At 32.9% G+C, this 13,961-nt stretch overlaps 1 protein-coding gene across 4 annotated transcripts in view; it reads left to right on the top strand.

Annotated features, from left to right (window-relative positions):
• LOC150092959 (uncharacterized) overlaps positions 1-13,961 on the top strand; it is a 538,308-nt gene that overhangs the window by 307,776 nt on the left and 216,571 nt on the right. For all 4 annotated transcript variants that reach the window (XM_090413661.1, XM_090413660.1, XM_090413659.1 and 1 more), the window contains 2 exons: positions 5,088-5,297; positions 11,512-11,715. In XM_090413661.1, coding sequence (XP_090269787.1) covers positions 5,088-5,297; positions 11,512-11,715 — 414 coding nt within the window. The remainder of the gene's footprint in view (positions 1-5,087; positions 5,298-11,511; positions 11,716-13,961) is intronic.

Genomic DNA, 13,961 nt, shown 5'->3' with positions numbered 1-13,961 from the left:
GAAGTTTTGATCTCAACTGATAACTTCATCAAGCAACTTATTTAACTGTTTTGCATAATATAGAATGTAATCTGTCAGGACTTTCTAGCAAAGATGCTAATAAACTACGATTTAAAGTTGTGGCTTCACTTTTTAAAAGCAAGTTACCGCCATCTAATTTACCGAGTCCTGAAATCCAAGGGCTAACTTCATTAAGAAAAAATAATAAGATATCTATTTCAAAAGCCGAATGAGAGAAAAGTAACCAGTCTTTTACAATCAAGAAATCAATCTTAATCGTACAAATTTGCAAATCAAACAATTAAATAACGTAAAGTTGCTTGATGAAGTTATCAGTTGGGATCAAAACTTCGTGGATAAACTGTGCACTCATTTTGGAAGAACTCCTCGCTTATATGGCCTCCCGAAAATCCATAAAGAAGGTTATCCAGTAAGACCTATTGTGAATTGTGTTGACTCTCCCACTTATCGAATTGCTAAATTTTTGTCACGTTCATTAACTGCCCTTATTGGACATTCTAGATCTTGCATCAAAAATTCAACATATTTTCTTGAAAAAATTAGGATGTTCAAACTCAAGAGTCTGACTTATTAGTCAGTTTTGATATTCATTTTTAAACTTATGGATTTTTACAACCATGATGTTAGCCGTGTTATAACTAACTATTTTTATTAGTTTTTAAATAGAATTTAGTTTTTAATAGTTTTTAGTAAATAATTTTAATGAATAGTTTTTAAATAGAATTGGTAAATAGAATTTACCAATATTCCATTAGCTGACACGGTCAACTTACTATATGATGATTACCCTCCGGATATTGCAAAGATTCTTGAATTAGTAAAAAATTCAGGTTATTTCAGCTGGAAAAAGAAGATCTACAAACAAGTTGAAGGTACTACGATGGGTAGCCCTCTATCTCCACATTTGGCAAACTATTTTTTGAAACATCTAGAAGACATCTTGTTCTTATCCATTCATCTCCAACCCTCTCTTTGGTTTCGTTATGTCGATGATGTTTTTGCTATTTGGCCACATGCTGAAGAGGAACTTACCACTTTTCTACAACAGATAAATAGCCTTCACCCACGCATTCAGTTCACCATGGAAAAAGTAAATTCTGGTAGTTTACCAATTTTGGACATCCTCTGGTACTTTGTCTACAAGTGTCTATCGAAAACCTACTTTTACTGGAAGATACATTCATCAAAAGTCTGCTCATCACAGCTCTCAAAAAATTGGCATTATCAAATCTTTAATTACTAGAGCACATAAAGTATACTCCTCTCCATTAAGCTTACAACAAGAACTTTTCACTGTAAAAAAAGTTAATAGAATCTAGTGGTTACAACCCCAATCTAATCCAGCAGATAATTGACTTCTATGTTCCAACACCTCGGGATTCTTCAACAGACTGCAGAGTTCCAATCCCTTACATTTCGGGCATCTCAGAACCTATAGGCAGAATTTTGAAGAAGTATCATCTTATTCCCACATATTTTCCTATGAACAAAATTTCTCACTTGTTGCCATCTACAAAAGACAAACTGTCACCTCTGTCATTAGCTGATGTTTACCAGATACCATGTAAATGCAGTGTATCTTATTTTGGACAAACAGACTATTCTGTTGAAAAAAGAATGAAGGAACATCAATATTATATCGAATACGTGAAACCTCATAAGTCTGGTCTAGCACAACATAGCATTGACACTAATCATAACATTCAGTGGGATAAAGCTTGTCTTCTCCACAGATACAGGTATAAATATGAATGCCGTTTTAAAGAAAGCTGCGAAGCCCTCTTACATCAGCCAAATTTAAATCGAAATGACTGTCTCTCTTTCTCAAAAGTTTGAGAGACTCTTATTTTAGTAATTAATCTTCTGGCACACTGCAACAATTTATTTGGTGATTCACCAACTGTTCTGTACTTTGTATTCCATTCCTTTCAACTGTTTGTTCTACACTGAGGATGTACTGTTACTTTAAGTACGAAATATTTGTACCTTTATTTAATTAAAGTTATTACTGTGGTCTATACGTGTTCTATTATTATTTTTAACTCATCTGTCAGAACCATAAGCTAAAATTGGTTTAAACACTGTCTTGCATATAGCTGATGTAGTGTTTTGATTAATTTCTTTTTTGTTCCATACACATTTATTCAGCTGACTTCCTACCGTACCATCGTTACTAAAAATTGTGCCTAAATAGCGGAATGAAATGTTTTACTTGTTCTATAGGTTCGCCATTTAGATTCTATAGGTTCACCATACAGTTGATGTTTTCAATGCTTCTGCCTATTGTCATGTCTCTGTCTTTTTATTGCTGATTTTCATACCAAATTTATTGCAACGTATTCAAATTATTCAAGTTAATCAGGGAATCTTGCAGACTTGTACTAGATTTATTTAGCAGTATAACATCATCTGCATAAAGTAAAGAGCCATGATTATCATTGTCAATTTTGATGTCAGATACCACTTTCTTGCGTAATGTGGATATAGATAATGAATTACATTGGAGATAGTGCACATCCTTGTTGCATATCTGATTTAACATCAAACCATCTTTCTATACCTCCTTCAATTCTAACTGCTGACTTACAGCTTAAATAGAGATTATGTATTACTTGATATAATGTCCCATTTACACCATATAACTCTAGCATTTTGAAGAGAATTGTCATATGCCTTTTCAAGATCAACTAAAATACAAATCCTTGTTATATTCCCAAGATTTTTCAACACTTTGTCGTCGAGTGAAAATCTGATCTTGACAACCTATATTTGGTCTAAATCCAGCTTGTTCTTCACTAATCTTCCCTTCTACAAATTTTCTTAGTTGTTTCTCAAATATTTCTTGTATAAATCTTACCAGGAACACTCAGTAGGAAAATACTTCCGTAATTCTTGCATTCAGTTTTATTTTCCATTTTTATAGATGCGTTCTATGAAACTCTTACTCCTATCATCCACGTGGTTATCCAATAAATAAATTAAATAATTTTAGCTCAGGTACTGCATAGTTTATTACAAACCATTAACCATAACTGTCTCAATACCAATTAATGTTAATTCTTAAAATTGATATGATGGGCTGTGATTTTTGTAAAACTAAAAGTGCCGTTACTAAATCACTTAATAAATTGACAATGTGCATAAGAATATAAATTAAATTACACTTTAATAAATATTTCCGATATTTCGGCAATGTCACGTTGACATATTCAAAAGGAACTTACAAAAAAGGCAAGTACACATAGGCACTACAACACAGTAACTGAGAATGAAGTGATGAAGCTATTGTTCTCCTAAAAGTCCTGATGGTGCCCCCTAGCAGGCTATGTAGGTGTTCTTGGCCATTAGGCTGAAGGTGGTCTGCTGATGTAAGCCTCCCAAATTTGAGGCAGTCTCATCCAACCAAATTTGTTGAGGTTTAGAGAGTTTCTTAGGGCTGAGGCTGATTCCATGAATAGTCTTTTGAATTTGAACTTGCTACGGTGTATTATTGTAGGTTTCTTCCACCGTATTCTGTGGCGTGTATCCAGAGCATGGTCTGCAAGATCAGAGTGGCTATACTTGTGAAACCGGATGTAGTCCTTTTGTTCTGAAATTCTGATATTCGCTGTCCTGCCTGTTTGGCCAAAGTAAGACAGTTTACAGCTGCAAGAGACCTGATATACACCAGGTAGGTCTAGGGGAAGTGGTTGGTCTTTAGTAGAGCAGATAAGGGATGCCAATTTTCTGTATGGTCTGTAACAGGAGGTCAAGTCATGTTTTTTTAAGATTTTGGTAATTTTTTCCGAGGTGCCTCGGATGTAGGGAATGGTAATGGATTTAGAGTAATCCTTGTTGTGATAGGGAGGGGGGTTGTGGTTTGTTGGTTTCAATATTTTTTGACCTGACTTTCCTAAAAGTGCCATAATAAATCAAATAACTTTTAATGTGTTTTTGTTATTAATACTAAAATAATTGGTAAGTAATAAATAATCATGAACTGATCATTACTTACTTTTTGTATTATAATTATTTTATATTTTTAATAAATAACTGTTATTACCATACTTTTTTTTATTTGGGGGTTTACTTAGTGAAAATGCTTTTCTGAAGGGTGAAAAGATTAAAAATGGATCTACAGTTATTAGGAATTCTTCTAATAAAATGTTCTATGATTGATGGTTGCTATTTGCTTACCACAAAATTAACGCAGGATAACCTTATGTTTAGATTATTTTTGTTAATTTTCATAACTGCAACCACGATTCCTCTCAGGAGAGTAGTATCAAGCAATCCATCTGCTTAAGTGGTTATAGTTAACTGATATTTTAATCAGTTTATTGATCTAAAAAGATGTGATTTTTTTTTTGAAAGAGATGTCATACTATTTTTAACATTTAGAGTATTCCTTAAATTTATAGGCTGACTGTGCTATCTCAATATTAACTGGGTGTAAACAAAATAATCATGTTGAATTGTTTTATAGCATGAATACTGTATTCATCCTATAGTATTTTATAGGGATCAAAAGAATTGCTTGTTAAAATAACTTTTGTATGAATGAATTTCTTTTAAGATTTTGAGCATTCATAACTCAATTGGTATTCATGATGCCCTTTGTTTGGGATTGACCTAGGTTCAAATCCCATCTAGGATGCAACACATTTTTATCAGTGTTTTTTTCAGTTGGAGACGAGTAGCCTGTCTCATGGATCTGGCAGGGTTTTTTCCCATAAACTTGGGGTTTTCATTTTGCAAAAAAGGCAAACCACACAACTTACATACAGTGCACTGGTCTCATAGCTTTAGTTGCTTTGGCCATAAATCGAAAACAAGCAAGCAGTTGAGAATTTTGTCTTGGTCTTTTTTTTTGCTACTTGTAGTTTCATTTGATATAATTGCATTTACTATAGTGAGTGAAAGAGAGAGAGCTTTGTTTTTGTTAATTTCTTATGAGTGTCAACTCATAAGCAGTTGACAGTATATTTTTTAGCTAATTTTTATATGCATGTGTATATATATTTTTTTTTTTTGGTGGATATTAATTTTTAATATTGCTTTTCTTTTCTTTTTTTTTTTTTATTTAGGAAATAAGTGTTGTATCACCAAAGAAAGTTTCTTCACACATCAAACGAACTCATTCAGAATCTTCAAGTTCATCATCTGATAAGGAACAAATGTCTAGTTACCAGCACTGCCCATTTCATTGTAGTTACTGCCATCAGCTAAACTTAAAAAGCACCACTGCAGTATCTTACATTAAGAGTTATATCCAGGAAGGTCAGCAGAAATCTGAGGTATTGCTTACTCAGAAATTGAACATTGAATTTTTATGTTTTTAGAAAATAAATAATCATTATTATGTTGTTTATGTACATAGACTGTTGTTTTAGCAATCTCTTGTGCTCTGTGTGATATTTGAATTGCAATCTTGTTAATCAAATTATTAATGCTAACTCGGTTTTAATAACCAGTTAATAAGGACACAGCATTTTGGTTTGTGATATATTATCCAATGATATATTATCCAATATCTTAATTTTTAATTTGATTATACTAATCTCTTCACTCTACTTTTCTTCTGAATGCTCATATCTAACGTCTCTATTCTTTAATTAAATCCTTTATTTTCCTCCATCTTTCAGATTGCTAGCCTGGTTGGCTATGTGGTTACCATACCATTCCAACCAATAGGCTGCAGGTTCAAATCCTACTATGGGCACAGATGATTGTTGTTATTATTATTATTTGACACCTCCAAGGAGTCCAAAGACTCATCGAGGGAGGGCACCTGCTCTGCAACTCTCCCTCTCCACCAACTATCATCTACACCAATGCTATATACTGCCTATCACCACTACTAGTATTTTCACAGACAATCACAAACATCCATGCCCATGGTGGGATTCGAACCTGCAACCTTTTGGCTGGAGAGTGGACACGCTAACCACTCTGCCAATCAGGCTGGCATTATGATGGTTATTAGGTGTTAGATGATGAATTTCATCAGCCAATGTGAGACTACCATATTGCTTATTGGAGGCCTGAAATGGTTTGCAAAAGTTCCACGTTTGGTTTCTAGAGCAGGGTGTCTGGACCAGGTAAAAAATAATTAAAAAATACAAAAAATTATAAAAATTTAAAAAAAAGAAATAGAAAAAAAACCCTTAACTCACCCATGTACTAATGTACTATAGGTTTACAGTCTTTCAAATGTGAGAATCACATTAAAAATAAATAAATCTTGCATGTTGGCTAAGTGTTTTAGCTAATATCTCAATTGTTTTTTACTATCCATAGTTTTTTTACTCCTATTATTGCTAATTTTTAAATCAGTGTTACAGAACTTAATCAGTTTATATAAGGGATCCCAAATTGGATTTACTACAAGTATAACCTCATCAGCATTAAGTAATGGATTCAATTTAATCACTCTGATTTTGATATAGGTTTAATACTACCTTCCTTCATAATGTGATCCATATAGACACTCAGTAACAGTGGAGATAGCACATACCTTTGTGTAATGCCCGAATTTACATCAGATCATCTTTTCAGTATTTCTTTCAATTCAAACAGCTGATTACAACTTAAGTAAGGGTATAATAAGGATTTGTATAATGTCCCATTTATACTATTTTTATTTTTTTTTTTTTTTGTGTTCCCACCCATGAAAGGTTATTTTGTAGATCTATAGTACATTTTGTATGTGAGTGTTCCCACCCACAAAAGGTTATTTTGTAGATCTATAGTACATTTTGTACTGTGAGTAGGCTAAGGATTTTTTTAATATTTTTATCAGTTTTTATATATTTTTTTGTATTTTTCATTTATATTTTTACATAGTCTGTAAACTCTTCTCTAGAGACCAAACATGAAACTTTTTCAAGCCAAATCAGGCCCCCAATAAGCGAGGCAGTGGTCTCACACCAGGTGATGACATTCACCTTCAACCTAAAGGCAATCACAAACATCCATGCCCATGGCTGGATTCAGACCTTCAGCCTGTTGGTTGGAGAGCGGATACGGTACGTTAACCACTTGGCCAACCAGTTGGTCAAGTGGTGAATTAAATTAATTCAGCTGACAGTATACTTTTAAGGTTTTGGACATCTATTCCTTTTGCACTTTATATCTTTTCCAAATATATGCAAAACTTAAATGCAAGTACTTATATACTCATGATATCTTCACTGTTTTTGTCACTATCCTCATCATCAAATCCCTGATATTTACTACTGTCAGGTGTACAGGATGCTGTGATAGTATTACATGATGAAGTTTATATTATTAGTAGCTAGCTATCTAATAACAAATTTCTTCCAAATTAATCTGTTATTAGTCAGATTTTACACTTTAGTTTTCTAAGCCACTGCTCACAGCATTTATCCTACCTAGATCTTGCTCTTACTCTCAGCCTCTTGCTCTCTTGCTAACTGTTTACTTTCCCTTTTCTGTTTGTGACAGACTGCCACCTTAGATTAGCATTACCTTATCAGTGTCAAGTTCTTTTCTAATATCTTCCTTTCTAATATGTCATTTTTAGAAATGAAGCTAATTAATGCTATCTACTCAATCCTGGAATTTTCCTCAAAACTGTCATATCTGTGGTTTTTATTCTTCAGTTAACTATTTTATTTCCAACCCAGTTTTCAGATCAATAAAAAAGTTTGAATGCTCTATCTTGTGAACTGCAAGTTTAATGTTTAAATTAATTCAGCTGGCTTCTTATCATATGACGGTTGCTTATTCTTTTTCTGTTTCAATATTAATTCATCTTCATTAAAAACGTGCCTAAATAGATTAAAGATTTTACTGGGTTTTTAGGTTTTCCATTGTCAGTGCAGTTTGTTTTTCATGTTCATAATTATTGTGTTTTTTATTGCTGATTTCCATAACAGTTGGTCATGAAGACTTGAACTGCATTTATTTTAACACCTTCTACATAAATTCTGATTTTTGCACATGATTTAATTTCTCTTTGTTTCATAATTTAATTCATATAGGTGAATTAAATTATGAATTATGAATTATTAAATTAAATTAAATTATTAAATTATGAATTAAATAAAGGGTGTACACTATCTGTACTGCTGCAGCAGCAGCAGTACAGATAGTGTACACCCTTATCTTACACCTGATTTTATACTAGGCGTAACATAAGATAGTTAAAACACTTGAATTATCATATCATCTACATTGTCATAAAGCATCAATGTAATTAATGGTTTTATTATTATTTCCAGTATTTTCATCATTTCCATTTTGCTGAAATGATGATGCCAGTTGGTATCATTGGGTAAAAATACACTGGTATAGATATATGCAGCAGGCACTATTGAAGTAGACAGAGAGACACACAAAAGAAGGCCTAAAGTCATAAGGTGCATACTCCAGAGAAACTAGGTTGGATGTTCTTGTCCATTGCTCTGAAGGTCTGAGGATAATTATTTGCCAAATGAGAGACACTTTAATGCATCCATATTTGTTGAGCTGAATAAATCCTGTCGTGGCCATCTAAGACATGGTATAGCAGTAGTAACAAATGTAGTTTTGATGCTCGGATTCTGATGTTGGCTGGCCTGCCTGTTTGACTATAGCAGGATGGATTGCATTTGCAAGGTGCTTCTTGATAGACATCTCAGATACTTGCCCCTAATAATCATCAGATTGTATTTTTATTAGGATCTTGGTCACCTTTTCAAAAGTGCTACATATAGTCTATGTTTGGAATGGAAGGTGTTAATATTTTTTTTTTTTTGTTTTGGTGAGGGTTGTGGCCATCGGCTTAAAAAAAGTATGTTATATATTAGTGAGTTCATAAGTGATTGCATTCTTGAGTATTTAGGCTTGGGTGGTGGTTTACACTCATGATACAATTGAATGGAATAACTATAGCACAAAGAGAAATAATTAAAAATCATATTTCATAATTTCAATAAGTCGTATCTGTCACAGACTTCTTCAGGAATACAATATTAAAATTGTAATAATACACACAAAACCAACTTAAAAAAATAAGTGGTTTTGTTAAACTTCCCAAGATTTGGCAAACTTTAATTCTTAAGCCTCCTGCCTAACAACTAAGACTAACCAATAGCACCTATAGAGAGTGTCCCTCATAAAAATTTAGTCTTTATATAGTCTAATTTCATTTCTTCCACTTATTGTTGCTTTTGTGCATCTTATTACAATTTTAACATCATTGTATTCCTGAAGATACCTCTGCAACAGCGATGTGATTTTTAGATGTATTTATACATGTGGATGAGTTTTCTGTAGATAAACATCAGGGATCTGCAAGGACAGACTGTTTGCTTTTTTTTCCGTAACATGCATTGAATTCTTGAATGTTGGTTGTTCAAATGGGATTGGAAGGTGCTTAATGTGTTCAAGGCATGTGGCCAAATGACAGACACTTTGTCTGCATAATAAGTAAATGGTAGGTATGTGTGGGGCAGAGTTTAAGACATTCTCTTCAAATGTCTCTATAAAGTAGTTAACTGGGGTTAAATGTAGGGTGGGAGGGGGGGATCTTTCTCCTGGCTATATATGGGGCTGCCATAATGATGTGCTATTATTTTGAATTGTAGATGCAGTTCATCCACCTGTAAATTAGTAAAACACTTAAAGTGCTTCTCTCACTCACTCAGACTACTGACAACACCTCGCCACACACAAATTCTGTCCACTTTAAGTCCAGTATAGAAAACTTCATCCTTTGCAACACTGATCTAATAATTAGTTTTGACACTTCCTCTTTATTTGGCAACATATACCACTTAAAAATACCCTTGACCTAATTCAATCTGAATTCCCTCCCAGTATCTCAGTCCTGTTTCAGTTCACCATAAAATTGCTATTTCATATGATGAGGCAAATATTTTACAAACTAATAGTTGCTACAGCCATGGGATCCTCACTTTTTCCTGAAATGTTTGAAGAAAAATCCTTAAACTATATGCATCTCACAGACCTATCTTTATAATTAAAATTATAATAATGGAATTAACTCATGTAAAATATTATTTATTGGTATTATTTTTGCCCCTGAGTATTACAGGCATCTTCAGTACATGTATAAAGCTAATTAAACAATGACTGACAATTCCAAAAGGCGCCACCTAAGTAGCTAACGTAAGATAGCTAAAAAAGGTCAATAAATTTCCTAACTTATAAAAAAAAAAGGATAAATAAATTATATATATATATATACAATTAAAAGTTAGGAAAGATTAGCTGATAATTTTCGCCTGAAGGTCAGGCGAAAATTATACTAATAAACAATATTTTACACGAGTTAATTCCGTTATTATAATTTTAATTATTATGTCTACTCATGGTATTTCCTTACTGAAACATAGCTATCTTTATGTGTGGTTCCTGCCAGTCCTTCATGTTCCATCATCAGTGTTTGATTTTCTTTATTATTTTTTGCACTTTCCTTTATTCTCTATCCTGCCATTTCTTCTGTTCTGTTTTCCTCCATTTCCTTTATTTATTTTGTCTCACTCCATTCACACGAAGCAATCTTTTTTTACCTAAATTCACTGTAGTGAATCTTGCACACCAACAATTTTTCTGTGGTTCCTAGGGGATTTGTGATGGATGTCTTGTATACAGTAAAACCTCGTTATAATTGACTAATTCGGGCAAGGGGGTGTCCGTTAAATCCAAAAGTCCGTTATATAATGAAGTAGATTATTTGAATGTGTTGACTGGCACGCGGTAAAACTGCTGCAGAAAGTCATGCCACATGACAAAAGAACCAATTACATTGTGATTGGTGTGATCACGTGCTAATCATTTGGCGAACATGTTTTATTAGCGGTGACTCATTTATGTCAGTTAAATTACAACAGTGTTTTTCCATGATGACCTATTTGCCAAAATTTGTTAAAAATAACAGGAAATTAATAACAAAAAATAACCTGTTAATTTAATTATAAGCAAATCTTGGTTAAAAGCATTTTGAAATTAACAGGTGTTAATTTTCACATGTGACATACGGACTGGAAATTTTGTCCGTTAAATCCGAAGTCCATAAAATTGAGGGTTTACTGTATTCAACAATTTCTCACCCAGTTTCCAATTCTACTTATCTCTGTTCTGTGAAATCACCCCCCCCCATATGAATGCAACATATATATCTCTTCAATTACACTGTAATATCATGTTATAGATTTTATCACTTCTTATGTGAGGTTGAAATATATTTTTATATATTTGCACTTCTATCTATAATGTCCTTTCTTTTACTATTATTTGAGAAATTTTTAAAATGTAATATGTTATGATCACATAAATCAATATTTAGGTTATAGAACTGAATGTCAGTCCAACGGTAGCATCAGTATTATGCAATTTTTTAATTCATGGGTGAGACATAATTTATGTAATATTTCTGTTTGTTGTATTTTTTTTTTTTTTATGAAGACATTTGTTGATATAGTAGAAGTATATATTTTTTAAGTGTGAATTGTATTATACTTTTAAATGATTATTTTCCAGGATACTAGTTGTCTAACTCCCAAGAAGAAGACGTCACGTTCTAAACAGCTGCATTTGGAATCAGGAAAATTTTCTTCATGTAAGGAACAAGCATTCAGTCCTTTTCATTGCACTTTGGATTGCAGTTATTGCCATCATTTTAATTCCAAGATTAAGACTATGAAGGCGTGTTTGAAAGCTAATGTTGAGGAGTTTAATGAAGCGGTATGTTATATTTTGACATTTCACGATAGTTCAGCTACTGTGAAAATATTTGTTAGTGGTGTAGAATTGTTTCTGTACCTCCAGTATTTTTTTTTTTCTCTTCTAAACAGAGAATTTTATTTTTGAGGTAATAGTTCCATTATTCCTCTCCCCAAGGTGGAAATCTTATGGATGAAAATTCCAACATATGAGGAGGCTAAGACTAGGGTTTTAAAATGGACAGCAGGAGCCAACAAAATATTTTTCTTCACACACTATATGGAAGGGAGAAATATTTAGTTGTAGTTAAAGGTGTAAAAACTACAAGGTTATATGTTCTATATGGTAGCATGGTAACACATGTAATAGTAGGAAGCCAAGCAAGAACAGTAAAAATCAAGATACTTCCAATGGGTTATATATAGGGCAGTATTAAAAATTTTAATTGAGGGAGTCTCAAAAGGGGATAAAATCGGTAGCATTAAAGAGAGAGAGAGTATTTCAGCCAATTTTCTGGCACAGTCATCTCGCAATGTACCTGAAGATGCTTATATTGGATTTTGTCAATATTGGTAGAACTAGTATCATAGCAAATTATCAAGAGACAGTGCCTACATGTGGCTATTGGAGATTGGATATCTCCAGCTAGTCTGAATGTGCCACATCCGTATATTGCTGTCAATAAAGGTTCTAGTGTGTTGTACTATTGCATACCATCCCAAGAAAAAAACACTACTGTATATAGGTATCCTGGTTGAAAGATTTCTCTCATCTAAACTTTTGTTAGTAATATACTTGATAATATTGGGATGAAAAGAAGAAAATAATTTCTTGTCAACTGTGCATTTTTTTCCTCTACTTTCCAGCTAGAGGAAAAATTTTTCTTTGTATCAATATTTGCTTTGTGAGTTTGTCAGTCGAGCACTGTCATTACAGCATATATTGTTTTCTTATAGACAGTGTGTTTTCTCCCCTGGTTATTGTGTTTTGTGACTTTTAAATTGAATGATAGTACAAAGCAAATAGTTTACATCAGTATTATTTTAAATTTAGTGAACTGCTTCAAAAGCCTTTGAAAATTGCACTAGCCATCCTTTGGAAAGGTGCATTATTATTGAATCCACACAGAGCTAAGAAAGTCTGGTTAGATATTAAGAGCTTAATAATAAGGGAGCTGTGCATTAGATAATGCTATTCTACCATTACATAATAGAGTTTGTTGAAATGCCAAACTATCAACTAGCAGTATTATCTAATTAACTGGACCTAGACATTTAAGGGAAGATGTTTCCTTACAAAAGTTGGCATGTGCACAACTGGTTAATTCATCTTGATAATTTGTGATCAAGAACAGATTAAACTGCAGATTTTGCCATGTTACTTATGACACATGACTTTAAGAAGTAGCTACTGCTGGAGTCTTTGTCTCTCTAAAAGTGAGTTGAAGCTTCAGATAAAGTGGTCTCTTTTATATTCTCTTTTACAAAATTAAATCAAGTTTGTAGAATCTCCTTAGCTCAGTCAGTAATGATGATGTTCTGTGGTTTGAAAGTTCTGGGTTCGAATTCTGTGTGGAAGGTGAATCTCTTTTATCAAGGATTTTCAAATGAAGATAAGATAGCTAGTTTCATATAGATGTGGTAGAGTTTTCTTCTCAGAAACTTGGATATTTCATTCTGAGTTTCTTTTTTTCAGACAAACCTTCAGATCAGAAGGTTTGTCTGAAAAACAGACAAACCTTCTGATCTGAGCATTAATTATGTTTCTTGGTTTCTTGAAAGTTACTTAGTTGTGACAAGTTGCCATTGAGCACAATATGAAAGGGAAGACGAATAAGGAAATTCGAATTGGTATGCATATGGTATAATAAAGAATTTACAATGTTACCAGTGGAATTTCATTTGTGCATTGTTTTGTTGTAAACAATTGGTTGGTGGAATCCATTATATTAGTCATCTGTTTTCTATTTGAGATCTTCATGTATTGCCAAAGTGATTTTTAATGAATTATTCCATTCATTAAGGGAAAAAAAAGATTGAAATGAGAGCAATAGGACTGTGGGTTAATATGGCTTACCTACAGCTCGCATATGGGATAATATTCAAGCTGTAGGATAAATACCAGTGGCATAAAAGATTTGAAATGTTCATACAAAACAGGATTTCAACTCAAAACCTGGAAAATTTGAATCTGAACTTGCTCAGGCTTCTTCTAATCATGTTCTATTGAAAAACTCAAAAAAGAATTCTTTAAATGTTATATTTGAG

Source organism: Typopeltis vanoorti, chromosome 24 (genome assembly GCF_054136105.1).
Source record: "Typopeltis vanoorti isolate ZY-2024b chromosome 24, IOZ_Tvanoo_1.0, whole genome shotgun sequence".
In the NCBI taxonomy this organism is placed as follows: Eukaryota; Metazoa; Arthropoda; class Arachnida; order Uropygi; family Thelyphonidae; genus Typopeltis; species Typopeltis vanoorti.
The sequence above is the reverse complement of the archived record's forward strand: the minus strand, read 5'-3'. Positions and strand labels throughout refer to the sequence as shown.